The sequence below is a fragment of the Ictalurus furcatus genome, chromosome 24, assembly GCF_023375685.1.
Source record: "Ictalurus furcatus strain D&B chromosome 24, Billie_1.0, whole genome shotgun sequence".
In the NCBI taxonomy this organism is placed as follows: Eukaryota; Metazoa; Chordata; class Actinopteri; order Siluriformes; family Ictaluridae; genus Ictalurus; species Ictalurus furcatus.
In genome coordinates, this window is record NC_071278.1 from 5,626,073 (window position 1) to 5,652,511 (window position 26,439).

Genomic DNA, 26,439 nt, shown 5'->3' on the forward strand with positions numbered 1-26,439 from the left:
AATGCTCTAAATCTCCTTATTTTCACACATTAACACTCATTTTTACTGGCACTCTGTCCTCCTTAAAGCTCCAGGGTCCCGAGTTTGATCTTGAGCTAAGGTTACTCAGGTTAATGTTCTTCCCCTGCCGGTTTTATTCCCACCTCTCAAAAACTGCCTATGCTAATTTGCCCCTAGGTGTGAATGAGTGTGTGCATGGTGCCTTATGATAGACTGGCATCCCATCTAGGGTGTATTCCTGCCACTCGCCCACTGTTCCTGAGACACAGACGTTCCTATAGGTTTACATGTAAAACATGCACTAGAGGTTAAGAAAAAGCAGCCTATTTCTGTCTGCTAACAAATGAATCCTGCATTAGTCTTCACACAGCAGTTTTTCCCTCCTGAGGGGATGAGTGCAGATGCTATGTTAAGCGAGGGGAAAAGAGAAGGAGGGAAGACAGGATAGGTGAGAGTAAGGGTGTCTGAGGAAGTAAAGTGAAAGTAGAGCAAAGCTTTTGCTAAAACTGCTGTCTCAAACAACATTGTACAACTTTATAAATATGCATTCACCAATCAAAATGCTTTCTTTTTGTTTTTAAACACCACAGCAATATCACAGCTCAGTGTATCTGAATAAATAATCTTCTTAATTACCAGGTCGGCGGTCTGAAAGCTTCTGTAGCTGAGTTATGTGAAATGTCGTGAAACAGGCGTGATGATGGCATGCTTTAAGACAAGTTGTGACCTGCATTCACGTGTCAACATTCCCCTTGTTTACTGTGATATACAGTCCCCTCTGAAAGTATTGGAACAGCCAGGCCAATTCTATTGTTTTCGCTATACATTGAAGACATTTTGGTCTGAGATCAGATAAATTTGAGACGATAGATGGAAATTTCAGCTTTCATTTCCTCATATTTACATCTAGATGCGTTAAACAACTTAAAAGCATGGCACCTTTGGTGGCAACCCAAATGTCTTCAATGTATAGCGAAAACAATAGTATTGACTTTGCTGTTCCAGTACTTTCAGATGGGACGGTATGTGTCTAATCCAATCCAACACTGAACCAGTATTTCAGGCCAGTACACAAATGCAGATCCTCAGAATCAGATCTTTAATTATTAAATAAGGTTACGATGAGAATTTCCACTTATTCAAAATACGATCTACAGAGTCTAAGTTTGCCTCATCGTGAATATTTAGCCAGGAAGTAAACTGGTTGTGAAACATGACACATGTAACACTTTTGTACATACTGAGTCAAGGAAATTTCAAAATAGGAAGTGCATGAGATTAGCCTAGTAGGTAATTTTATTATGAAACAAAGTGACTGGTACAGTTATTACGTCCCTAGTCTGAGCCCCAGGATGTGTGTTGTAGACTGTACACTCAGCTCACTACAGTTATTAGAATACTGCTAGTTACAATTTCATTCCTTATGCACATATATGTGTATACCTTATTCCTTTAATACCACAGAAATTTACCAGCAATTACACATTTTATTCAGTAAAGAACAATACATCATACTTTTTATCCATCTATAGTTCAATTTAAAGTTGCAGTACGTTCACTAAACAAGTTATGTCCAGTTATCACTTATATTATAGCAGCTATAAACAGTCATTCTGCTGAAGATAATAAGACAAACAAATGCAACTTGTTACTGAGACCCTGCAAAATGCAACATCCTCTGTCTTAGAATCAGAAAAGTTTGGCCTTTACCTCTGATTGTTACAAAGCACTGACACGGAGGACTCCTTCAATGATGTTAAGCAACAATCTGTTTGTGATTGGTCTCGCAGACCGCACTATTGACCGAGATGCTACTACAGAAAATTAATCAACACCTTCTGACATTTCAAATTTGAGAATGAGAATTTAACCACAATTTCACACAATTTCGATATCATCATACCCCCAGCCCGAGATCATGGCATTCTGGTTTTAGCCTCAGTTGCTACAGAAGTCTGGCTCACGAGACTATAACAGACCACAATGGTCTGGAGTTGTTGCATGCAGATCTGATTTTGTTGCAGCACCATTTTGTACAATGGTCTCTCCGGCACGTTATGTAAAAACAATGGTCTATGAGGACATGTGTGCAGTATTTTTGTGACCGTGGGCAGTTCTTAGTGGCATTCAATGAAGAAATATTAAGTATATTAAACTTTGTACGTTTTTATACTTACATTAGTAACGTAATTGACTTACATTAGTTACTTGTGACTCTACTGTGATCTTGACAACGACATTTCCCATTAATAGTTTAACAGCGTAGCATTTATTTCCTGACATTATACAGCCTCTCACTTCCATGAAAATCCCATGTGCCTTCATTCCAAGTCTGCTGTAACAATGACTGGAATAACAGTCTTACTGCTTAATGCCTCATTTCATTTTCCAAAATATCCATCATCTACACTCAGGTAAGTTATGTAATGTCTGCTCTAACCCTTTGTCTTAGCGCTAGTGAGGAAAACAAACACCAGAAGTAGAAAGGAACAAACCAGCATTAACTTTGCTGCTGTACATGAGCCTGGTTTTTAAGTATCTGTACTTTTTGAGTTTTTACTTCAACAAAATGTCTACTTTCTACTCACTACATTATCACTTATCACTACATTTCTATATAAGCATATATTTGCAGTCATAACGTGGCTTTTAAACATCAGACAGCTTCAAGGAGTCAGGAGACAGCTATTAGCGTTCAGCTAGTTTGTATATTCAGAGTGATTATCACGCTAGCTAACATTTGAGAGATTGGGAATAAAGCTGTTGCTAGTCAGCCTTAGCTAATCTTCTCCCACTTTCCTTGGTAAAAAAAGAGCTCTAATGCATCATCAGTAAATAACATCAGTGTGTAATCTAAAGCAGACATATTTTTCATTTCTGACTCAACTGTAAGAGGTGAGAACTTTGGTACTTTTCCCACCTCTGCTAAACACAAGACGTCCCTATGTTTAGAAGAAGTATTTATGAGCTGTGAAAGAGCATCGGGTTTTGTTTGTTTGCAGTCAGGCTGGGAAGGGCATATTTCAGGAAGTTACTGTACCTGTCGAACCACTCTCCGGGCCTCCCAGTACGGCTTGGACTCCTCCACGGCTTTGCCGATCTTCTTGACCTGCTCATCTAGCTTTACCGTGGCCTCCACTAGGACAGCACGAAACCTCTGCCTGGAGTCCTGATGTACAGAGATTAGATTATTAGATTAGATTAACATTCTGGGATTTGGATAGACTTAAAGTGATCATCTATTCAAAGGCTTTTTTTTTTTTTTTTTTTTACATAGAACCATTCAAATATTAACTGCCAGTCAGAGGCGTTTGAATATTATTTATTAACATTTCGTTTAATGGTTAAATACTCTACAGTGAGAAAATCTAGGAACAAGGTATACGTAAACTGAGAAATGATAAAGTTCAGAAAAGGCTGATCTGGATCCCTCTAATTACTTGTAGCACACAACATTTGTTTTAGATTACACTAATCAAATAAGTGCACCTGCCTTTAATAAGGCATTAATTTACAGTGCAATTACAATCTGAGAGTGGATAATGAAGATAGCTAAAACATTTAGGGTTTTATAGTATTTCCTTAGCAATCTGGATGAAAAAAACATTTGGAGGAAAAAATAAGCTTGGTAGCTTTGGGGGGGGGGGGTTTCCTTAGTTAAACTAAGAATCCAAATTTACCTGAAGTGAATGACACCAAACCTTAGCTCATATAAAACATTAGCGTCTATTAATTGTAATGTGAGGTAATGCTAACCTTGCCGTGAGACATTTTCAGGTACCTACAAGCGGCAGAAAGCTCTCAATTGAGGCCATATTTATCTTAAGCTAATATTAATATAAAGTCAATTTTTAGCTTATGCTATCATTACAATGATGGACAACTTTAGCTTCAGATAAAATGAGGGAAAAGAGGGAAAACATTAGCTCAAGCTGAAATGACTCTAACCTCTTGAGACCCAAACCAAAATGTTGTGTACCGTGTAATTTCCCCTCACTACTTCTCGTGTCTCAAGTAAAACATTACTCTAAGTCATCCTAAGCTAACCCATTTTATTTTATTTTTATGTAATAATGTGTAAAGTGCTTGAAGGTTTTCACTTGACATCTTTTGCTAAACTTTAGGCTAATCTAACATTAGCATGAGGTCAAAGATTAGTTTAACCATAAATTATGTAAAACTTCATATAAAACATTTAACGTTTTTCCAGTTATTTAGGCACCTGTATTGCATTTCAATCCACCATCTGCCATAATTTTACCCCATCACCATCCATATGGTGCAGAAGGCAATGTAACTGATCCTAGAGCCTGTAAAATACTGCGTAGTTCCAGAAACAGCACTCCCCTGCATGCCTCATTTATCCCACGCTGCCTGTGGTATATGTTCATGAATGCCTCTCTGTGATACACTCAGGGCTATTGCGGCTATTATCTAGTTGCGGCGATTTGAAGAAATCAGACACTTCGTTAGTCAGGCTTTGTGCTTTCCTGAAAACAAGCTGGTTCAGTAATCTTAATCCAGCACTAGTACACAAGTACGAAATTCCCTGTAAATGCTATACAATTCCCTTTTGAGGAAAGGTATAAGCGTGCCTCTTTTTTTTGGCATAAAATGCTGGGTTATAAATCGGACATGACATGCCACCTACGTCAGTTCACTGGGTTCACTTTCACTTTTCGCTCTCAACTTCATTTTTCTCCAGTGTTGTGCAGGCTGGCTCTTTCTTGCTGCCAGGTCATGCCACAAATCTGACTTTAGAGACTCCTACATCCTCTCACATGCTGTCTCTGAGGTCAGAGTTATAGAGGTTTCCTCCGATTTCACCCGTCCCGGCTCTCACAGACGATTAACGAGCGGCTGTTATCACGTAATTCTTCCTTCCAGTCCATAACTAATCAACAGAAGACGTGTTTGGACTGAAGTCAATTCAGAGGGGATGCATGAATTTTTAAAGGGTGTATCTGTGTGGACTAAACTACTTTAGATATCAGGTCTAAACGTTTAATAGTCATCAGAACCCTAACCAGACTGAAGCTCCTGATCAGCTCGAAGGATATAAACACCTTTTTTTTCCCATAAACTTGAACCTAAGTGACGATCTTGTCCATGATGAATTAAACATCTGTTGATGATTTCTCCATTAGTCCCTAATGAAAACACACAAGCTCTGCTACATGCACAGTCTTCATTCATCAATATACAGCTTGTGAGGTAATCATTTCTCTAAACAAACAGCTAAAATATAACTCATGTCAAATTATCTTCTTAAACCCTAATCTACTGCTTATCCACGGGAACTCTCTACTTCCTGAACTGACAGCCCACGGCACAGGATTTCCAAAACATCCAGATAAACCATTTCCTCTGCCTGATCCAGACAAACCCAGAGAACGCAAGTCATTCATGAGAAACCAGGGCCAGTTTGAAAGAAAGGTCTTCCTTCTGTCGTTGTTGCAGCAACCGTTCGAGAAGAAAACAATAACACAATGACAAAAAAACAGGCACACACACTAGAGAGGCAGGCTAGACCTACCTCCAGCTCTGTCTCCCATCGATTGATGTCATCTGTCGATTGATTCAGTTTCTCCAGCTCTCCCTGTTGACGTGAGAGAAAGAAGGAATGAGAATTAAAGGACTGAGAGGAAAAGTAAGTTGAGCAACATATGGAAACTATTCGAAATGAATCCAGAGGAGACACGAATCCAAAGTTGAGCTCAGCCAAGCCCATCTGACCTCAGCAACATACCACTTAACATACTTTGGGAATTCTCTGTTTATTTTGTCGAGAAGGGTGGGTACATGTAAAGGAACATATTTTTAAATTGCATTATTTTAACAGAGACTCTTTAAATGTGTTTAACATTTCCTCCGAGCTTAGTCAGAGTGGCTGCCAGCTGCCAAAACACGGGTTGAGCCAATCCATCTTTGCCAGCTAATAAATTATGTCCCAGTTTCATTATTATTTGACTAAATTACATAGTAAATGTTTGAGATTAGGTTAGCGCAGTGGTTAAACAGGTAGTGATGCTGCTTCTCTGCTCTGGAGTACCCCCACCTCCCAAAAACATGCCAGTGGGTGGACTGGCTACACTAAATTGCTCCTAGGTGTGATTAAGTGTGAAACTGAATGAATTAATGAATGAATGAATGTCTGAGTTTGTTTTTTTTTATTATTGACTTACTGTAATATTACTTTCCTAAAAACAACTTACGCAGGTAGTATTAGTAGCAGTAATTCAGAAATCTTTCTTTTCTCACAGCGCTTAACAGCTGGCACAAATGGTCTACCAGTTTGACCAGCACGGCCTGTGTTTTGGCCAGACTAAGCTGGATTTTTCATTAGGTCTGTCAGCGTGCAGTATATTTAGCATACATTGAGTCTAAGGACAGCTAAAATAACACACAGGTCTATTCTTAAATCATTTGGGGGTTTCCTGGTGACGGGAAAACCGAGAAACATGTGATAAACGAGTGCAGTCTGTCCTGTGTGTCAAACCAACAGTCCACAACACGGTCACCTTGTACGAGTGTGTACGCTGAGTAAACCACAACAGATGATAATTAAGCTGCTTATCATTAATGAGGTTTCAGGCTGATGTTGAAAGCCAGTGTTGATTCCTTGATTAACTGAGCTCTGTTTATCTATGTTTATATGTACAGAGTTATGGAATGACTGTAATTATTTTAAAAAAATAATAATTCAAATATTTGTAATTAAATTCTGCATCTTTAGAAATATCTCATGTCAGCACTGGATCGGATCAGACGGTCTTACCTTCGCTCCCCACACACGTCAGTGAGCCTTGGGCGCCCGTGACCCTGTCGCTGGTTAATGGGTTGTCCTTGTACAGGTTGTACTAAAAGTGGTTGGACCACTTTTACTAAGTACTAACCACTGCATACCGGGAACACCCCACAAGACCTGTGGCTTTGGAGACCGTCTGACCCAGATGTCTAACCATCACACTCTCACGCTCTTGTCAAAGACGCTTAGATCCTTACACTTGCCCATTTTTCCTGCTTCCAACACATCAACTTCGAGAACTGACTGTTCACTTGCTACCTAATATATCCCACCCCCTGAGTTGCCATTTTAATAAGATAATCAATGTTATTCAAGTCAGCTGTCAGGGGTTTTAATGTTATGGCTGAGGTGTATATAAATAGAGATGTATATAAATCAACCAGACCAGGTTAATCATGTCAGTCTGAACTGATAAACCTGTTGAAGTCCAGCTGATTGACTGAGCTCTGTTTATAATATGATATATGTTTGACTGAGGTGTGACTGTGATTATATTTACATGCTTTTAAAATCTACATCTATTTAAATGACTCATGCGTTCCAGTGTTTATATTATTATAACATTAACTTACTGTACCTGAATTCTCGGATCAACTTCTTCGTCCTCTGGAGACTCCGGCTCGTCATCGGATTTGTTTCCTTTCTCTGTGTTATCCATGTCCACACACACACACACACACACACACCCGACAGCCCGGTATGTAACGGTTTGGTTATTTACAGAACAAAGCGACTCCTTCAGTTTTCTGTGCGCTTCGCTCAGCTGCTCTGCTTTACTCCCGTCCGGAACTCCTCTCTCCTCGCACTGCTGATCACAAACCCGCAACTTTTATCACCGGCTACACGACGCATTTTCACCCAACAGGCTGCTGGAAGAAATGAGCTCGTGTGTCACTAATGATCTGTCTTTCACTGAGAGGGAGGAGAGCACAGAGAACAGATGAGTGCCTGGAGAAAGTGCAGAACAGGTCTCTACCGCCCCCTGCTGACCAAAATACGTTCCAACACACACACACACACACACACACACACACACACACACACACACACACATACACACACACGTACACACACACGTACACACACACGTACACACACACACACACACAGACTTGTGGCCTCCTCAGAGAAGAGTGACAAGAATGGCAACCTGCCTGTCTGCCTATATATCTGTCTATCTATCTATCTATCTGACTGTCTGTCTGCCTATCTACAGTGCCCTCCAGTAATATTGGCACCCTTGGGAAATATGAGTGTCTGGAGAAAGTGCAGAACAGGTCTGTACTGCCCCCTGCTGACAAAAACAAGTTCCACACACACACACACACACACACACACACACACACAGAGAGACTTGTGACCTCCTCCTCCACCTCCTCCTCCTCGGAGAGAGAGAGAGAGAGAGACAGAGAGAGAGAGAGAGAGAGAGAGAGAGAGAGAGAGAGAGACTTATGGCCTCCTCAGAGAAGAGTGACAATCTGCTTGTCTGTCTATCTATCTATCTATCTATCTATCTATCTGTATATCTATCTGTTTGTCTGTCTGTCTACCTACCTATCTATCTATCTATTTATCAATTTATCTATCTGTCTGTCTGTCTATCTATCTGTCTATCTATCTATCTGTCTGTCTGTATGTATGTCTTCTGTCTATCTATCTATCTATCTATCTATCTATAGATCTGTCTATCTATCTATCTATCTGTCTGTCTGTTTAGTGATTTTTGTCTGCAGATCTCTTCTTGTATTTTACCTATTTGTGTCTGTTCGCTGCTTTTTGCGGTGCAACAGATAAACTAACTGGGGCAAACTGAGAACAAAATGACCCACTTAATATAAGTAAGAGTTATTATTCAGCACAAATAAACAGCCCAGATATAAGACCTAATTACAAAAGACAAGGTAATGGGTAGAGGTAGGAGTGAAGTGCTGGCTCAATGATCACATTCTCCTTAGCTGTATGTCTGAATACAGTGTCTAGCCAGGTAAATATAACAGTCTATAGTTGGTCAGTCTTCTTCTTCTTCTCTCTCTCTCTCTCTCTCTCTCTCTCACACACACACACACACACACACACGCACACACACGCACACACACACACACACACACACACACACACACACACAGAGAGAGAGAGAGAGAGAGAGAGAGAGAGCTAATGTTCAGATCAGCACATTACAACATTGTTATGGTGTTTCTATTTAAGCTTGATCCACAGAGCCACATGCAACTGTCTAGGTTTCTGAACTATATGTGGGTGAACAAGGGCAGGTGCTGGAAACAATATCAATACCAGTGCTCAAATACCAGAATGATATTACCTCTCTCTCTCTATCTCTCTCTCTCTCTGTCTGTCTGTCTGTCTCTCTCTCTCTCTATTTGTTTGAATTGCATATTGAAGTAAAACACAAAAAAAAAGATTCTAAATAACATTCTGTAACAACTATTTTCAGTTTTTAACAGTATAAACGATGTCACAGCTAAACAACCCAACAGTCTCTCTCTTTCCAAAGCTGTACAGTCCTGTGGGAAAGTAAAACCAAAGACCAAGTATGTATGTGTCTATAAGTGCATAAGAGAGAGAGAGAGCGAGAGAGAGAGAGAGAGAGAGAGAGAGAGTATGCGTGTATCCAAAAGAGCATGAGAACAAGAATGTGTGATTGTTTCCACCACCCTGCCATGTGCCAGTTTCCAAATGTCATACCCTAGCAGGATTCACAAAAATCACAAGTCATCCTGTACTCATGGTGCTGAGAAGTCCAATACTTCACCAGCATAAGCTTACAGCACTGAATGTCACCTTGTACAGCAGTCAAGTGTGAAGTTAAGAGGAGAAGGTATAACGCCTCCTTGTGGTTGATGAGAAGAATGATCCTAATTCTTTCTCTGGGAAATTAGTATGATATACAGTAGTTATTATGTAGTTACATGTTCTGTCCAACTAATGAAAGTGATCTAATCACACCTGACAGTTGACTGCGTCGTGTCATTTTGTTTACAGGATTAAAAACAAGCTTAATATTAAAGACAGGGAGTATACTTTGAAGTCCTTATTTCTGTTTCATTCTATGATCAGTCACTGCAATTACTGAACCACTATACACTCTCATACAAGCACCAACTTGTCTATAGCTTTAGTATGTATCATTATAAACATAAACAACATTGGATCTTAAGTACCACTGGTGTACCTTTTAAAGTTTTACTCTAAAAAGCGTTACACCACATGCACCGTCCCAGGTGGAAATATATACTAAAGGTATAAATGATACCAATCCAGTAAAAAGGAAAAGTACTGTTTGGTACCTTTTTTTCTGAGACTATAAGACCAGACAGTGACAAGGACATGGTAGTGTGTGTTGTGCTGGTACGAGTATATAAAGCACATTCTCCCCGTTCTTCAAGGGTTTCCTCTGGGTACTCCGGTTTCCTCCCGACTCCAAAGACGTGTGCTGTAAGCTGACTGGCATTTCCAAATTGTCCGTTGTGTGTAAATGGGCATGTGTGATTGTGATGGGTTGGGTCCAGGGTGTCCCCCTCCTAGTGCCCTGAGTTTCCTGGGATAGGCTTCAGGCTGCCCCATGACCCTGTGTAGGATAAGCGGTATGGAAAATAGATGGATGGTTGAATTTAGGATCAAATAGACATATTTTCAACCCTGCCCAACCTCTCACCCAGCTCGGGACAGCTTTCCTGGCTGTCCCCTGTGACTTGTATCTGGTAGGCTACACTCGTAGCAGTGCAACACACAAATAACACTGGTAAACCTATCATGGTGCTTTTCCATTAATGGATGTTTTGCATAACAACAGATGAGCTACAGTAAACTGTTGTATGTGCTGTTTATTGTAGTGTAGTTATCCAATAATAAAAAAATAAAATAAAATAAAAACACAAAAAATGCAAATAAAAACAGGGAGGATTATAGTTACAATCCATCATTTCCATTTTAAGCTTTGAAAGCCAACTATGAGAACGACGCGCGCCAGTGCGCGGGCCCTTTGTGTCGAGAACGCGCGTTCACCTTAACGTCATATCGCGCCGGTTGTGGCGTGAACGCGCAACTCCGGGAGACGCAGTCGGTTTATTTCTCTCACCGAGAACGCGCGAAGTGAACGGAGGCCAGGGCCAAGATGCGACGGTGCTAGCGTCGAAATCTGCCTCCCATCACACACGCCCCCATCCCCCTAAAAATATATATATATATATATATAAATAATAAAACCACCATGCGGATGCTTTAAGGAGCCTCGGAGCGCTGAGATCTGTGCGTTATATAGTGTTTTGGAGGTAGAGCTTTGCTGCGCAGGTGCGCCGTTACGCTGCGGCAGGATGGAGTTCAAGCAGCTGGTGGACGCGGCGGAAAAATGGTGCTCAGGAAACCCGTTCGAGCTGATCTTCGCCGAGGAGGTGGACGAGCGCCGGATGGACTTCTACGCCGAGCCTGGCATTTCATTTTACGTGCTTTGCCCCGACAACATGACAGGAGGTACCGACACTTTTGTAAGTACGAGAAGAACGATGTGTGTGTGTGTGTGTGTGTGTGCGGGAAGGGGAGGGGGCTTCAGAGGGAGTGTGTAGGCCTGTCTGTGATTCTGCATGGGCGTGTTGAGTCTTTCGGGGTAATCTGTCCCAGAAAATGAAATTGAAATAAAACTAAAACTAAAAATAGGCTGGTGCTGTAATAATGCCACTTTCATTGTGACGCCCAGTTATTAAAATAGGTTGCGCAGGTAATGAAGCTCCATCAGTGCCGCCATTTCAGACTGGCTGACGGCGCACAGAGGCATTGTGTCAGCAAAAGGTTTACAAGGTTTAATGTTTCCTCTCTGGGCCTGTCATGGCCGCATGAATAGTTGATTATAAGAGTGAAGTGCTCTCTTTCCTCTCCCTTCTCCTTTTTGTGATGTGATCCACTGTGGCAGCAGCTCCCAGTATCAGGTGTTGGCTTGGCTACCACTTGGTCTGACATGTTAGCAGATAACCCTAAGCATATAAGCATAGCAGCAGTTTTTTACATTGAACAGTTTCATTGTTTCAAACCGTTCTTTATATAGTTTGCGCTCCCCAATTTTACACCCTGGTTCTCTTTCTCTTTCACTCACACAAATGGTATGACAGAAAATGCATAATAATTTGCATGACTTTAAAAAAAAAAAGAAAGAATGAACTATTGTACTTTTTCTTCGACTTCATTTCTATGAAACCGAACTGACTATTTAGTATAGCTTTCTCGTTAGATCATGTTGTCGCAAGACCCCCGCTAACATGCTTAAACACTCCATACCTAATCAATATAATGCTGCGTGGTCATCAGTACTCATAAATAACCTTCCTCATCTGCAGTGTCCAGTTACTAATCCTGATCAGCAGGTCCAGAGACAGAAATGGACAGAGAACCAGAGAAGCCAAACCTAGAATTTGCCAAGGCACCAACCACAAGTGCATTTGCCATGGCTTTCAGATGCCAAAGCCAGCTGGTGTAAACAGGCTTGCAGGGCTGAGCACTTTCTCTATTGAGTACAAAATACATACAAATAAAGCTAAATTTTGGGTATTCAAATTATTTGCTGTTAACAAATGACTTCAAGTGGATTATTTGTTACTTTTGTGGAAGTAAGAACACCATAAGTAAAAAAAAAAAAATACATGGTCATAATTAAAAATACACACAGTGGAATAAAGCAAAGTCTGGGGCTGATTTCTTTCTAGCCCAGAGTGTAGAGTCACACAGCATACTTGTGCAAATTTATTTAATCCTCCTTGGTTGAGACATCCATGATATACGTAATCATGTCATGCCTATGATGAGACCCTGTACTATAAGTCTCAACCATAATGATTTCATAATAGTAATGCAGGGGTACTGCCTTTTTAGCCACAATATTCAATATCGTGACCAGCTGTCACTGAAGATTTCTCTAATCGTGCTGCTGGAATGAGTATTCAGTATAGTATTCAGTATTCATCTGCATCTAGGACCCCACGACCTCATGCGAAAAACTTTAACAAACATTATTCCCTCCAGTTCTGTTGAATTGTTTCTTTAGACTCATAAAAAGGATTCCTCAAGTTTTCTTGGGATAGTTATAGGATCTTACAGAACACTCTCTGAATGAGAAAGAGATCTGTTGTACGCTCTAGGGTTATGCATACAGAAAAGAAAGGGTGCTGGATAATACAGAACCCCTTTTTTTTCTCTTAATAGTATACTAATGCAAAGATGTATCTGTAAAAATAAGATAATAAGATAAACAGTTTCCTTAGTTTTTCTTGTCTTTCAAGTTAATTAAAAACCAAAACGGGAAATGTTCGCGGCTTTAATCCTGAACTGTGGCAGTAGTACGTGTTCACACTTAACAAAGATGATATACAAATATAGACCCCAAACAGGAGGTTTCTCAAGTGTAATCATCATGTTTAGAAGCAGTTCCTATATAATTAGTAGCAATTCTTAAGTATCAACCTGATAAAATAATGCTATACTGTATGTGTTTTGCTGGTAAAGGGGATCTCATGTCTTCATAGAACACTCCAATATGTGGGTTAAGCTGACGATTTCCTTCTAAAGGACTTCCTCTAAAGGATGCCAATAGAAGGATCAAGTCTGTCTACCCAGTCTGGAATTTGCTGTCGGGATTCATGCCGAGTTATTAAGTAATGATTTACAGCTTTCCTTACAGCTCTAGCAATGTTGTGAAACTGGGCTTTAATACATGAAGCCCCATGATGTTACTCAGTAAGTACAGTAAAATGAATGGGAAATGTCTGTAATTATGCTGCTGGTCCTGGGGGATCCTGATCCAGCAGGTCCAGGGAGCTTAAGGGGTTAAATCTGGCACCAGTTTATGTTCTTAGTTACTTTCTCTGATTGAAAGACTGACTCCAGGATGGTCTGAGAAACAAGGGAAGGTACACGACATTTTAAAAACATTCAGCATTAAATAGCATTTCAGGACCACATGGATACACATACATTTCTGATCTAAGTTCTGTTTCAGCTGACATCTGAATTTACAAGCCTAAAGAAATGATCGGTTTGATACATTTGACTAAAAAGAGGTTGTGAACTTATGAAATCTGAAAGTTATTTAAGTTGTATATAAGATACTGGAACCGTTGATTTCTTTGAGTGTAAGAGGTTATATGTAGGGAATAAAACACTTCGGGGCATGCTGTTGTAGGAAACTAATCAACAAAGGGTTGGTTTGACATGGCTCGATGCGAGGCGAAGTTTCTCTTACCACCTTGAAGTTGATTATTTTCCAATAACATCGTGTTCCAGTATGTTGTACTCCACAGCAGTTTGCCAATGACTAAAATGTTTTTATTTATTTATTTATTTATTTATTTAGTTTATAGCTACATTTAATGCTGTGGAATATTTCTATATTTATAACTGTATTTACATTTTAGCAGCTATAAACAGTCGTTATCTCACCGGACTCTGTTTGTCACCATAACTGTTTGTCATATTACAGAGAAACTGGGACATCCTCTGTCCTAAAGACTTTCCCGTGGTTGAAAATTGACTGTTACAAAGAGCTGACACTGGGAACTCCTACCATAAATATTACATAAACATTTCCTTACAGAAAGCTTCACCATATCAGCGATTATACTGTATGTTTTTCTTTATTAAATAACATTGTTATGAATCTGATTAGTTTATTATCCTGTGAATTAGTTGTTGCTGTGAAAACATTCATATACACATGTGATTTGCAGTTGGCACTATTGTCAGAGCTGCTCTTGTAGAAAATTAACCAACACCTTCTTGGCAATCAGATTTGATAACTGTGGTTAAAAAAAAAAAGCTGCATTATCCATTCATAATTGTATAAATGACAGCATTGGATCTGTGGATGCTGGCAAACTGCTCACACAATCAAATTAATGCCAATGCTGAGGCATCAAACTAGGAATGTTTGTGATCAGTTCCAAGAAGGAGTGGCTTGGCTCTGTTCTTTTGCATTACTCAGCGCTCTTCTCCAGCTATGCCACTGATAGTCACTGAGAGAGTGAAGGCATAAATTTTAATAGTTAGGATAGCTGAGTTGGCACTGAATATAAATTTTCTCTCTGCAGTTAGCTGCTATAAGGTACTTTGTCCATTGTTTTTTTTTTTTCCAGTCAAATGAAAAGCTACTACTACTACTTATATTGCTCTGATCTTCGTAGGACATCAAAACTAAAATATAACGGAAAGCTCTAGATTAGCACATGTATTCATTTCAACGGCTTCATCTGCCATTGGAAGAAAGAATAAGTACCAGTATGGTAACCCCTTGAACTTTCACCTCGGTTTATTAGTTGCAGTTGCTGTTTTAGTTCATTCCAAAGGTGTTCAGTGGGGTTGAAGTCAGGGCTCTGTGCAGGCCACTCGAGTTCTTCCTCTCCAACCTTGGCAAACCATGTCTATATGGACCTTGCTTTGAGCACAAGGGCATCATCATGCTGGAACAGGTTTGGGTCTCTTAGTTCCAGTGAAGGGAAATCGTAATTCTACAGCATACAAAGACTATTCTATTCAATTGTGTGCTTCCAACTTTTTTGGAAACAATCTGGGGTGTAATGGTCAGTTGACCACATATATTTGTGGCCGTATAGTATACAGTGGTGCTTGACAGTTTGTGAACCCTTGAGAATTTTCTATATTTCTGCATAAATATGACCTAAAACATCATCAGATTTTAAAAGTCCTAAAAGTAGACAAAGAGATCCCAATTAAACAAATGAGACAAAGATATTATACTTGGTCACTTATTTATTGAGGAAAATGATGCAATATTTACAAAAGTATGTGAACCTTGGATTTTGGTATCTAGTGTGACCCCCTTGTGCAGTAATAACTGTAACTAAACGTTTCTGGTAACTGTTGATCAGTCCTGCACATCGACTTGGAGGAGTTTTAGCCTGTTCCTCAGTACAGAACAGCTTCAACTCTGGGATGTTGGTGGGTTTCCTCACATGAACTGCTTGCTTCAGGTCCTTACACAACATTTCTATTGGATTAAGGTCAGGACTTTGACTTGGCCATTCCAAAACATTAACTTTATTCTTCTTTAACTATTTTTGGTAGAATGACTTGTGTGTTTAGGGTCGTTGTCTTGCTGCATGACCCACCTTCTCTTGAGATTGTTCACAGATAGATGTCCTGATATTTTCCTTTAGAATTCGCTGCTATACTTCAGAATTCATTGTTCCATCAATGATGGCTAGCCGTCCCAACCCAGATACAGCAAAACAGGCCCAAACTACGATACTACCACCACCATGTTTCACAGATGGGATACGGTTCTTATGCTGGAATGCAGTGTTTTCCTTTCTCCAAACATAACTCTTCTTATTTAAACCAAAAAGTTCTATTTTGGTCTCATCCATCCACAAAACATTTTTCCAATAGCCTTCTGGCTTGTCCACATGATCTCTAAACAGCAGAAGGGCAGTAATGTTCTTTTTTGGAGAACAGTGACTTTCTCCTTGCAACCCTGCCATGCACACCATTGTTGTTCAGTGTTCCTTTTTATCAATTCTGTCAAAAAATGTGACTGGTATGGCGTCACAACATGTGGTTTGTTAATTTTTGTTACAGTAATGGCAGTTCTGATTTCATTAAAGCCTGAACCTTTGTGTGAACTAAAAAAAAAAGTCAAGTTAATGCAAAACAGACTTTAAGTATGACATGTATTTATTGTGTGTTTATTTATATATTTTATATGTGCAGCCTGAATAAAATATAAATATCATTTTCAAGAGAGTTAAATCGCTCACTAAACATTTCACTTGGGGGAAAATGCAGATGAGTGTAATGTGTATTTGCTGAGTAACTTGATGTCTGTGCTGTCTGTGTGTGTGTGTGTGTGTGTGTTTAGCATGTGTGGAGTGAGAGCGAGGACTGCCTCCCTTTCCTGCAGCTGGCACAGGATTACATCTCCTCCTGCGGACACAAAACCCTGCTGGAGGTCCTTGACAAAGTCTTCAGATCCTTCAGACCTGTGAGTGCTGTTCATTACCAGGGTTGGGAGGGCAATATGATCGAAAATACTTTTATTTAGAGCTTAAAAACATGTTCAATGTTTGGATTTGTTTTAATGAATTAAATAAATAAATAAATAAACAAATAAAAGATCACAAGCTTTTTATAATCGACCAATTGATGTGCAAGACAGTGGGAATTACTGACAGGGGTTAAAGCAATGCAAATATGCACACACATGATGCAGTATTAAACCATATGCACATCATAATAAAACTAAAGCTGAATCCCAGACATTTTCTCCAATTTAGAAATCTAGGCCAGATGCTTTTTTACGGTCCTGATTCCGTTACTCCCTAAGCCTGTTCATTTTACACACACACACACACACACACACACACACACACACACGCACCTAAAACCTAGTGCACACTGCATGATTTTAGCCCTGATTTCCCAGTCACAGAACAATTTTGGGGTTCTTGTGATTTGGCATGTCATCCTCAAATAGTTGTTAGGAACAGCAAAAATAAAAACAAACACAGCATGACTCTAGGCACAGCACCGTTTAAAAGTAGCTTTTATATATATATATATATATATATATATATATATATATATATATATATATAATACAGTATACTTCTAGTTACGCATTTCCCCAACCAATATTTCCTTAACATTTTTCTCTTTTTTCTCTTTTTGCTGTTTCCCAGTAGAGACAATGTCACATGGTAGACTGCGCTTGCGTTTTTGTTTTGGGATAGTGGGATTTGGGAATCAGTCATGCTTTGACAGGGATCTACCAATCAACTGATCGAAAGGAATTTAAGTCATGTAGTGTGAAAGGGTGAGCCTTTCTGTGATTTTGAAAGTCACATAGTGTACACTCACCTCAGTAACCAAACATTTTTTTTTTAAATAAAAGCTACAGTTTCTGCATTAAAGTGTTTTGTTTGCTTCAATTTGTTTTGCTCAGATCTTTTTACTTTCTTCATTCACAACTGTATTTGCACTGTAAGTGACTCGAAACACTCATTAGTGCGACCGAATCTCTGTCCTGCATAAAAAAATAACATGCATAAGCACTCTCAAATCAATAACATCATGTTCATGATGCACCTGCTTTATAAACAACAACAATATTTTTGACAATTCTACATTATGGTAGCAATGACATAAACAGCTTAGCAGCACATGATTTGTTTTGAAGGTCAGCTGAAGCTCATCATTAGCTCCTGATCAGGATGAGAAGGTAAAAATAGGACAGCCGCAGTGTTTGCGGCATTTTTATAGCTATTACTGACATTATGTGCTGAGAGATGTGAGGCTGCAATTTCCTCTGTGTACACAGCGAAGGGTGAATGAGTCCTTACTACTCTCAATACAAACTAAAGGTCACGGGATATGTATTGGATACACACAGTGGTGTTGTAATGAAATTCCTAGTCTGAGTTGATTGTAGATCCCAAAGTCTGTTCTCTAAGTCTCCCGAAGGAGGCCAGGTAGGGTGGGGGACAACTCTTGCTACCAAAGTAACTCAAGTAGCATAGTTTGAATAAGAAAGGAATAAAAGACCTGGAGACATGCTGTTATAGGAAAATAATCCACAACGTTGTGGTGTGATGCAACCCAACATGAAGCACATTTACCATTACCACCCTGAAATGGATTATTTTCCTATAACTGCACATTCTAAACTGTTTTATTCCTCTTACACCACAACATTTTTGAGCTGATTACCATTTAAAAATTATTAATGAATGACATGTTGTACCTTTAATCATCGCTTTTTTTATTTGTTTGTTTCTTCTCCTCTGTCCTGAAGACTTTCCTGTGGTGGAAAACCTACTGAATGATACAAAAGCTAATACACTGGAGACTCCTTCCATAAATGTTAAATAAATGTCTCCTTACAAAAAAAAAAACTTCTCATACATAAGATCATGCTGATAGACACTCAGATACTACATTTCTGTCACACATTCTGTTCTACAAAAATATTCGGACAGGTATCATATTTAGGCAACAAAAAAAGGATTGTTGTCCCTGTTAAGTTATGTGATGTGAACATGTCCCTTGTAATGAGTTGCAGTAAATAATACATTTTATTAAATATTTATATTTTAATATTTATAAGCTTTTATAATATTTATAAGCTTTAAGAGTTTGTATGAACAATGGAATGAACAGTATGTTGTTTTCTAGCTCCTGGGTCTTCCAGACATTGATGATGACACGTACGAGCAGTACCATGGAGACGTGGAGGAGGAAGCAGAGCCGGACCATCAGCAGATGGGTGTTAGCCAATAATATGCTCATGGAGGTGGATTGACCTTCCACGGGCCAGAGCGTTGCTTCATTCCCTCTCTTTTTTCCTACTTCCATGGCATCTTCACATTTCTACCGTTTTATGATATGCACTATCTCTCTGTCTTACACACTCGCACATATGCACCACAGCTTGTTATAATGCACGATTCCACCTTTTACCATGTTGCAAAGAAAAACATCCTCAGTAGACCGCCTATGTCCTTCTTGTTTATTTAATATGCCCCTGCTGGAAAAATAATATGGAAACCATTTAAGGCTTTTGTTGGTTCCTGTGTAATAGGATTTTGTGTGATGGGTTGAGATGGGTCGTAATGGTTTAACAGGTAATGCGTGACCGATTTTAGATGTGCTTAATGGTTTTCTAACGGGATTCAAGAGTCTTAACGGTCTCTGATGTTAAAATTATTGTAATAAGCTGTGGTTCGCTTGTGATTTAATGGACCTAGTTGACTTGTTACAGTATATAATTCTGCATTTCAGGCTGTGTGTAAGAAAACAGGAAAACATTTATAAGCTTATCTAGTTCAAATTGAAAAATATTTCATTCAGTTAATATAAATATTATTAAATATTAGAGATGGCACAACACCACCTTTTCTTTTCAGATACCAATCCGATATTTTTTTTCCTTTAAACAATACTAAGGTTTAAAATGTTCAGGTTTTTTTGTTTTTTTTTTCACTGAAAAACTTCACCTTAAATATATAGAAAAAACACATGGCTAAAAATACAACATACACAAAACCACAGCTCAGCTAGACTTTTTCCACACAAATATAACATTCACTGCAAACATAATTTAATACCTCTTTATAATGTGATAACTAAATATAATAAATTGTAAAGCATACATATAATTAAATCAGTCAAGTTAAATCTCTTTATTTGTAAACATTTCGATTTAAAAAAATGTAAAAATCCAGGATTGGATCGAATTCTGTTTTTCTCCCATATCCAATCCATCATTTTCATTATCAGATCAGTGCGATCTCTGATAAATATACCCTGTATATATACTGGATCTAAAGCTGAATACACACCTAATGCACACTTGGAAACCATTAAAACCTTGTGAAATTGTTTAATGGAAACCACCAGGTTAATCCCATTAGGAAATAAACAAATATTTTTGTTTTTTAAGCAAAGAGGATTATGAACCATACTGTTATTACCATTAAACATAAATTCATTCATCAAGTTCTCCTGAATACGAGACATAGCTAAAATAACTTGGGGAATAGTTAAACAGGTACATTAAATGTATCTCTCATCTTAACGATGATGAATAGAGCTTGTCTTTCTGAATGTCTGTAGTTAGAAAGTCTTGATTGATTTTCTAGTGAGTGGTGAAGAGGTGTTGTAATGTCTGAGACCAATCAGTGAAATTGATCAAACTCTTTGGAGTACTCATCATCAGCTTTGTCCTTTATATCTCAGTATCCTTGATCATATGGCCATGGATTGAATAGGAATAGTGACCCCAGTAAAGCTCTCAGCCTGCGAAACTTAATGCATAATAGCCCTAGATCAGAGATAGCGTGATTGCATTTTCAGCTTTCTGTAAAGACAAGCTTTCGTTTGCACTTATGCATCGTGGTTACTTTTCTTTTTGGTCTTCAATAGTCTTTGATTGTATTAAACTATAGCCTACTTCAGGCATGTTTTCACACAAATCATGGCTAATTATAGACTTCCTCCATGATGTTTTCCTCCCAGACTACGCAAAAGTAAAAGCCTGAGTTGAGCTTTAATGTGTGAAGTACAATAAGCGTGAACATGTTGATCTGAAGCAGCATCCTCTTTTTTCATCCTCAAGTGCTGACTGAGGAAAATATGATCCTCAACCAGCACTCAGTCTTCATGATTAAAGGCACTGAACTGTCTGAATCTGACACACCCCACAGCAAATTCTTTCTAGACCGCTTGACCAATGTTAAACAGGTTAGTAGGACCAGCAGGAACATCACATGTTGTACCAGGATATGAAAAAAGCTGATATGATCCTGCTGACTTCATACGTTTAGTGCCGACCTAATGCTGCCATCAAACCCCTGTATCTCCTATACACTCACTGCTTCCATACTATCTTCCCCAGCATTACGTCATCCATATGTACTGAAGTCTGGTGTAAGATCAATCAAAGCTACTCTTCTATGTTCATATTTATTTGATCATCCAGCTTTAGCACTCTGCAAGCTTTTGTATACCCCCCTCCTCCCCCAATGCAAACCTCTGGGTATTTACCCCATTAAAACAACTGTCATTATTTTAATGAGATTGAGTTTTAACTAAAGTTTGCTTAAAGATGTAATTTTATAATTTGTCTTGTTTTATCCCATGCTTTGTTATCTGATCTGTTTCGTCCTCAAGTTTGTGTATGTTCCTAAATTAAACCATGTGGAGGTGACATTCTTTCAGCTTGTCCTATTCCCTCAGTGAGTCTCCCTTTTTTGCTTTTTAAGGTACAAACATGAACAGTTTTTATGTACTGTTTTAATACAGCTATAATATGCTACGTTGAATACACATGATAGTATAATATAGACAGTCATTCTAGGTGTCTACATGGCGTTTAACAACAGACATTGTCACAAAGCAGCTTTACAGAAACCCGGATGTAAATTTATATTTAGATCCCTCATGAGCAAGCCAGAAGTGACAGGGGCAAGGAAAAACTCCCTGAGATGACATGAGGAAGAAAACTTGAGAGGAACCAGACTCAAAAGGGAACTCCTCTTGTACATAACGCACAAGTGAGATTATAAATCATTACAGTAAAGGGTGTTCAGTGTAAGCAGACTTTGAATAAGTGTCCTGGGACAAGCACAGGACAGTCTTTATAGTTACAGCAGCAGTTCTTATATACAAGTCTACATTATTCAGGTGAGATTATGCATTGAAGCAAGGATGAGATTTGGGCATAAACTGTTTTTGGGAAGTGCAAATCTTTAGGGTGTCCATGTGGGAGCATCAACAGGAGCAGAAGGAGAAGCTCTAAGCAGAAGCAGAAGTAGAGCATCAGGATGAGTTTCAGAGGAACCACAACAGCAGAAGTGAAGAATTTATGAATTTTAATGTTGTGTATCCCAATTCTACACATACCATTAAATGTTTTGAGACCTTGCCTTTATTTTATCATTGTCCCAAACACATCTCAAATAAATATTTTGAGAAGATGGCAATGCTGGGTGTAAGTCATTAGCCATCTGAGAATAACCCGGTCACACAGCTATGGGAGGAATTGGATCGAAAAGTTTAATAGACATATCCATCCACCATCACAAACCTCTGGGATATCCTGCAAGAGACCGAGCAGCTCTAAGAAATGGCTTGGAAAACTGGTCATGTAAAAGGTGAGTACAACATTTAGAGCATCTAAGACAGTTCGCTGTCACAAACATTCATGTGATACTTTTTTAATACACTGAGTTATTGAAAACCAATAAAGAAAAGGCTCGTCTATTAAAATTGGGTATATCCGAACAAAAACAGTTAATAGACATAGATGGGTAAAAAAACAAACAAAAAAAACCCCACTATTGACTTAAAATGAGAAAGAATAAGAGTAAAATTGACGGAATCAGAAAGTTTTCACCAATTTTAACGAGGAAAAGTGGAATAACAGTCTCTGGAAAATAAAGGCAAGGTGTTCCAACTGCTAAATGCCTCGCATTTGGACAGTTCAAGCTTGAGGAACATCTAGGAGCCCAGTGCCATATAACATAGATGTATATGCAGGGATGTTGAAGTGAAGGACTCTAAAAGTCCTTCACAAGCAATATTATGGAAATGGTAGAAATAATTGTTGGTGAGTGTCCAACGATAAGGCTCAAAACTAAGAGGAGAGCTAAATGTTGCACCAATGTCTTTGTCAATCATCCCATATACATTAATGGTCCAAGAATCTAGAAACTAAAGCCTTAATAAGTACCAATAAATAAGTCAAGAAGACTCAGTAAGTACCAATTAGTACAAATTCATTTACTACAAATTTACAAAGCATAAGTGGTGTCACGTCTCGTGACGGAGCGGAAGATAAGGCGGGATGCAATCGTAGCATAAACAGGTTTTTTTAAGAGAGAGACAGGCAGACAAATCCAAAATGTGATCCACAAACGTAATCCAGTAACATGCAAAGTTCCGGCGATCGGCAAACAGGCATAAAGGGGCGAGGCAAGAATCAAGGTCGCGGTCACAGAAATACAGGCTCAAGAAACAAAACAAGAAACATGAACAATAGCGCGGGACTGGTAGCGGAGAAACCAGCGTGAACTAAACTAACGAACCTAAACATGAAACATGACATGGACTATGACTATGACTCTAAACATGAACCATGACATGACATGACATGACATGACATGACATGACATGACATGACATGACATGACATGACATGACCTATGACTATGGTTATGGTTATCTATCGTAAGGACTCTAAACTAAGCTACTATAACTCAATATTCTGCGCCCTGTGCTGGGAGGCGCGCGGTATATATACAAACATACTCAGCCTCGTAATGGCTGACGGCTGAGGGCAATTCAGACACACATGAAACAACAACCAATGACAGAACGGGGAGGAGACATAACAGAAACATAAACAAATGCACGTGTCGAAATGTCACGATTGTCCACACCTGCTCGTGCACGCGCGCTCGCATGCTCCACAGCGCGCTGCTTAAAGGGGAACTCGTGACAGAACCCCCCCCAAGGGCACTCCTCCCGGAGTGCCATGAAACATCCATCTCCATTGGCGGCCCTGGCGCCCTGGGCAGAATGTCCCAAGCAGAGCCTGGAGACCGCACGGCGTTCTTGGCGAAACAAAAAAGCAGAGCAACATACACGGCAGAGCAGGAAAGCAGAGCGACGTCCTTGGCGGAGCAGGGAAGCAGAGCGACGTCCTCGGTGGAGCAGGGAAGCGGAGCGACGTCCTCAGCTGAACAGGTAGGCAGAGCGACGACCACAGCCGAGCAGACAGGCTGGGCGAAGTCCTCGGCGGAGCATGAAGGCAGAGCGACGTCCTCGGCGGAGCAGGAAAGCAGAGCGACGTCCTCGGCTGAACAGGGAAACAGAGCAATGACCACAGCCGGGCAGACAGGCTGAGCGAAGTCCTCGGCGGACCATGAAGGCAGAGCGACGACCACAGCAGGGCAGGCAGGCTGAGCGAAGTCCTCAGCGGAGCATGAAAGCGGAGCGACATCCTTGGCTGAACAGGGAAACAGAGCGCTGTACTCAGCAGAGTAGGGGAGGAGGGCGACGTCCTCGTCGGAGCATGAAAGCGGAGCGACGTCCTCAGCAGAGCAGGAAAGCGGAGTGACGTCCTTGGCGGAGCAGGAAAGCGGAGCGACATCCTTGGCGGAGCAGGGAAACAGAGCGCTGTACTCAGGAGTGCAGGAAAGTGAAGCAAAGTCCCCTGTAAGGCCAGGGAGAGGAGCGTGGGTCTCCGTGAGGCCAGGGAGAGGAGCGTGGGTCTCCTCGAAGCAGGAGGGGGGAACGACGTTCGCCATGGAGCAGGAAGGCTGAGCGACGACCTCAGCCGAGCAGGGAGGCTGAGCGACGACCTCAGCTGAACAGGGAGACTGAGCAACATCTACAGCTGAGCAGGGAGGCTGAGCGACGTCCACAGCTGAACAGGGAGGCTGAGCGACGTCCACAACTGAGCAGGGAGGCTGAGTGACTTCCACAGCTGAACAGGGAGGCTGAGCGACAACCTCAGCTGAACAGGGAGGCTGAGGCTCTGAGGTCACCAGGTGAACCTTGGGCATGGGCGGATCTTGGGTGGCCGTGTCAGTAGACTCGGGTGTGAGCAGAACTTGGCTGTGCGTGTCAGCAGACTCGGGCATGAACAGAACTTGGCTGTGCGTGTCAGCAGACTCGGGCGTGAGCAGAACTTGGCTGTGCGTGTCAGCAGACTCAGGCGTGAGCAGAACTTGGCTGTGCGTGTCAGCAGACTCGGGCGTGAGCAGAACTTGGCTGTGCGTGTCAGCAGACTCGGGGGTGAGCAGAACTTGGCTGGTCAACTGGGTCAGGAGGCTTGAACCTGAGCATGACTTGATCAGCAGGCTTGGACATGAGCATGACTTGGTCAACTGGGTCCGCAGGCTTGGACGTGAACAGAACTTGGTTACCAGGCTTGGGTGTGCGCAGAGCTTGGTTGTTCGTGTTAACATCAACTTGGTGGCTCATCTGCTCATAATGCATGTGGAATGGAAGATCAGCACTGTTCGCCACATTAACTCCCTTCAACAGCTCATCCAAGTTGTAGCTCTGCCCTGGTTCTCCAAACTCCCTCAGAAACAGGTCCGAGAACTGCCTACTGTCCTCCAGTACCCGGGGTCTCATGGCTGCTACTCGCTGTGCCCACTTGCGAGCTGGGCCAAAAAATCGGGACATCATGAAATTAATCCATTGTTTCTCCCTTGGCTTCGGGTCAAACAGGCTTGAGAAGTAACTCTGGCAGTCAATCATAAAATAGTCCGGATAACCAAAGAAGCCATCATACCGATCGGGAAGGTCCATGAAAGTCCATTGCGAAAACTGCATAGAATCCAAAGCGGGGATGATTGGCGTGGACTTCCGGGTTCTGCGTTCTCTTCGTTCTCGTGCTGCATCCATTGCGGGGCGGAATATTCTGTCACGTCTCGTGACGGAGCGCAAGATAAGGCGGGATGCAATCACAGTATAAACAGGTTTATTTAAGAGAGAGACAGGCAGACAAATCCAAAACGTGATCCACAAACGTAATCCAGTAACATGCAAAGTTCCAGCGATCGGCAAACAGGCCTAAAGGGGCGAGGCAGGAATCAAGGTCGCGGTCACGGAAATACAGGCTCGAGAAGCAAAACAAGAAACATGAACAATAGCGCGGGACTGGTAGCGGAGAAACCAGCGTGAACTAAACTAACGAACCTAAACATGAAACATGACATGGACTATGACTATGACTCTAAACATGACATGGACCACCTTTTATAACTTTAATTAAAAAATTTAAATTAAAATTAAGTAACAGACATCAAAATGATGTCTGTTAGGAAGATAAGATCTGAATCAGACAAGACAATTCCTATACCAATAACTGACAGATGGTAAAAATGTATGTCATGATTTACAGTATCAAAAGTGACACTGAGATTCACAAGTACTATAATGATGATGGCTCCAGAGTCAGCAAAAAAAAGTTCTGTGTACATGCTTTTTTTGATTTAGAGATATAAACTGGCTGAATACGAAATAAAATTAGCAAGAATTTGTCAGGGAATATAAGGTGGTCACACTGTAACCAAATTACAGTGAGGCAATCAGGAGTGGCTGAA

The 26,439-nt window shown here is 40.5% G+C and overlaps 3 protein-coding genes across 6 annotated transcripts in view; 1 reads left to right on the plus strand and 2 right to left on the minus strand.

The window, feature by feature from the left end:
• Positions 1-8,003, minus strand: part of sh3bp5a (SH3-domain binding protein 5a (BTK-associated)) — a 26,294-nt gene extending 18,291 nt beyond the window's left edge. The window contains exons 1-3 of the mRNA XM_053612736.1: positions 7,386-8,003; positions 5,537-5,599; positions 3,041-3,169 (exon numbers count right to left, since the gene is read on the minus strand). Of these exons, the coding sequence (XP_053468711.1) occupies positions 3,041-3,169; positions 5,537-5,599; positions 7,386-7,466 (273 nt within the window). The 5' untranslated portion in view covers positions 7,467-8,003. The remainder of the gene's footprint in view (positions 1-3,040; positions 3,170-5,536; positions 5,600-7,385) is intronic.
• A 2,637-nt stretch (positions 8,004-10,640) lies between these two features.
• Positions 10,641-20,215, plus strand: mturn (maturin, neural progenitor differentiation regulator homolog (Xenopus)). The gene is made up of 3 exons (XM_053613334.1): positions 10,641-11,310; positions 16,683-16,805; positions 18,995-20,215. The coding sequence occupies exons 1-3, from the start codon at positions 11,140-11,142 to the stop codon at positions 19,097-19,099; spliced, it is 399 nt and encodes a 132-aa protein (XP_053469309.1). The 5' UTR covers positions 10,641-11,139; the 3' UTR covers positions 19,100-20,215.
• A 1,389-nt stretch (positions 20,216-21,604) lies between these two features.
• The window catches only part of LOC128600680 (keratin-associated protein 16-1-like), a 6,462-nt gene continuing 1,627 nt past the window's right edge, over positions 21,605-26,439 (minus strand). For 2 of the 4 annotated variants that reach the window (XR_008384591.1, XR_008384592.1), the window contains 2 exons: positions 22,223-25,906; positions 21,605-22,114 (listed from right to left, as the gene is read on the minus strand). Coding sequence is in view for 1 of the 4 variants with exons in the window: in XM_053613333.1 (XP_053469308.1) it covers positions 23,578-25,293 (1,716 nt within the window). In the remaining 3 variants the exon portion in view is untranslated. Of the gene's footprint in view, positions 25,907-26,439 lie in introns of all 4 variants that reach the window. The other 2 variants (XR_008384593.1, XM_053613333.1) reach the window with 2 other exon arrangements.

Coding starts and splice junctions, on each gene's coding strand:
- mturn (XM_053613334.1), top strand. CDS start 11,140: ATGGAGTTCAAGCAGCTGGTGGACGCGGCGGAAAAATGGTGCTCAGGA. Junction 11,311..16,682: donor CAGGAGGTACCGACACTTTT/GTAAGTACGAGA, acceptor GTGTGTGTTTAG/CATGTGTGGAGTGAGAGCGA. Junction 16,806..18,994: donor TCTTCAGATCCTTCAGACCT/GTGAGTGCTGTT, acceptor GTTGTTTTCTAG/CTCCTGGGTCTTCCAGACAT.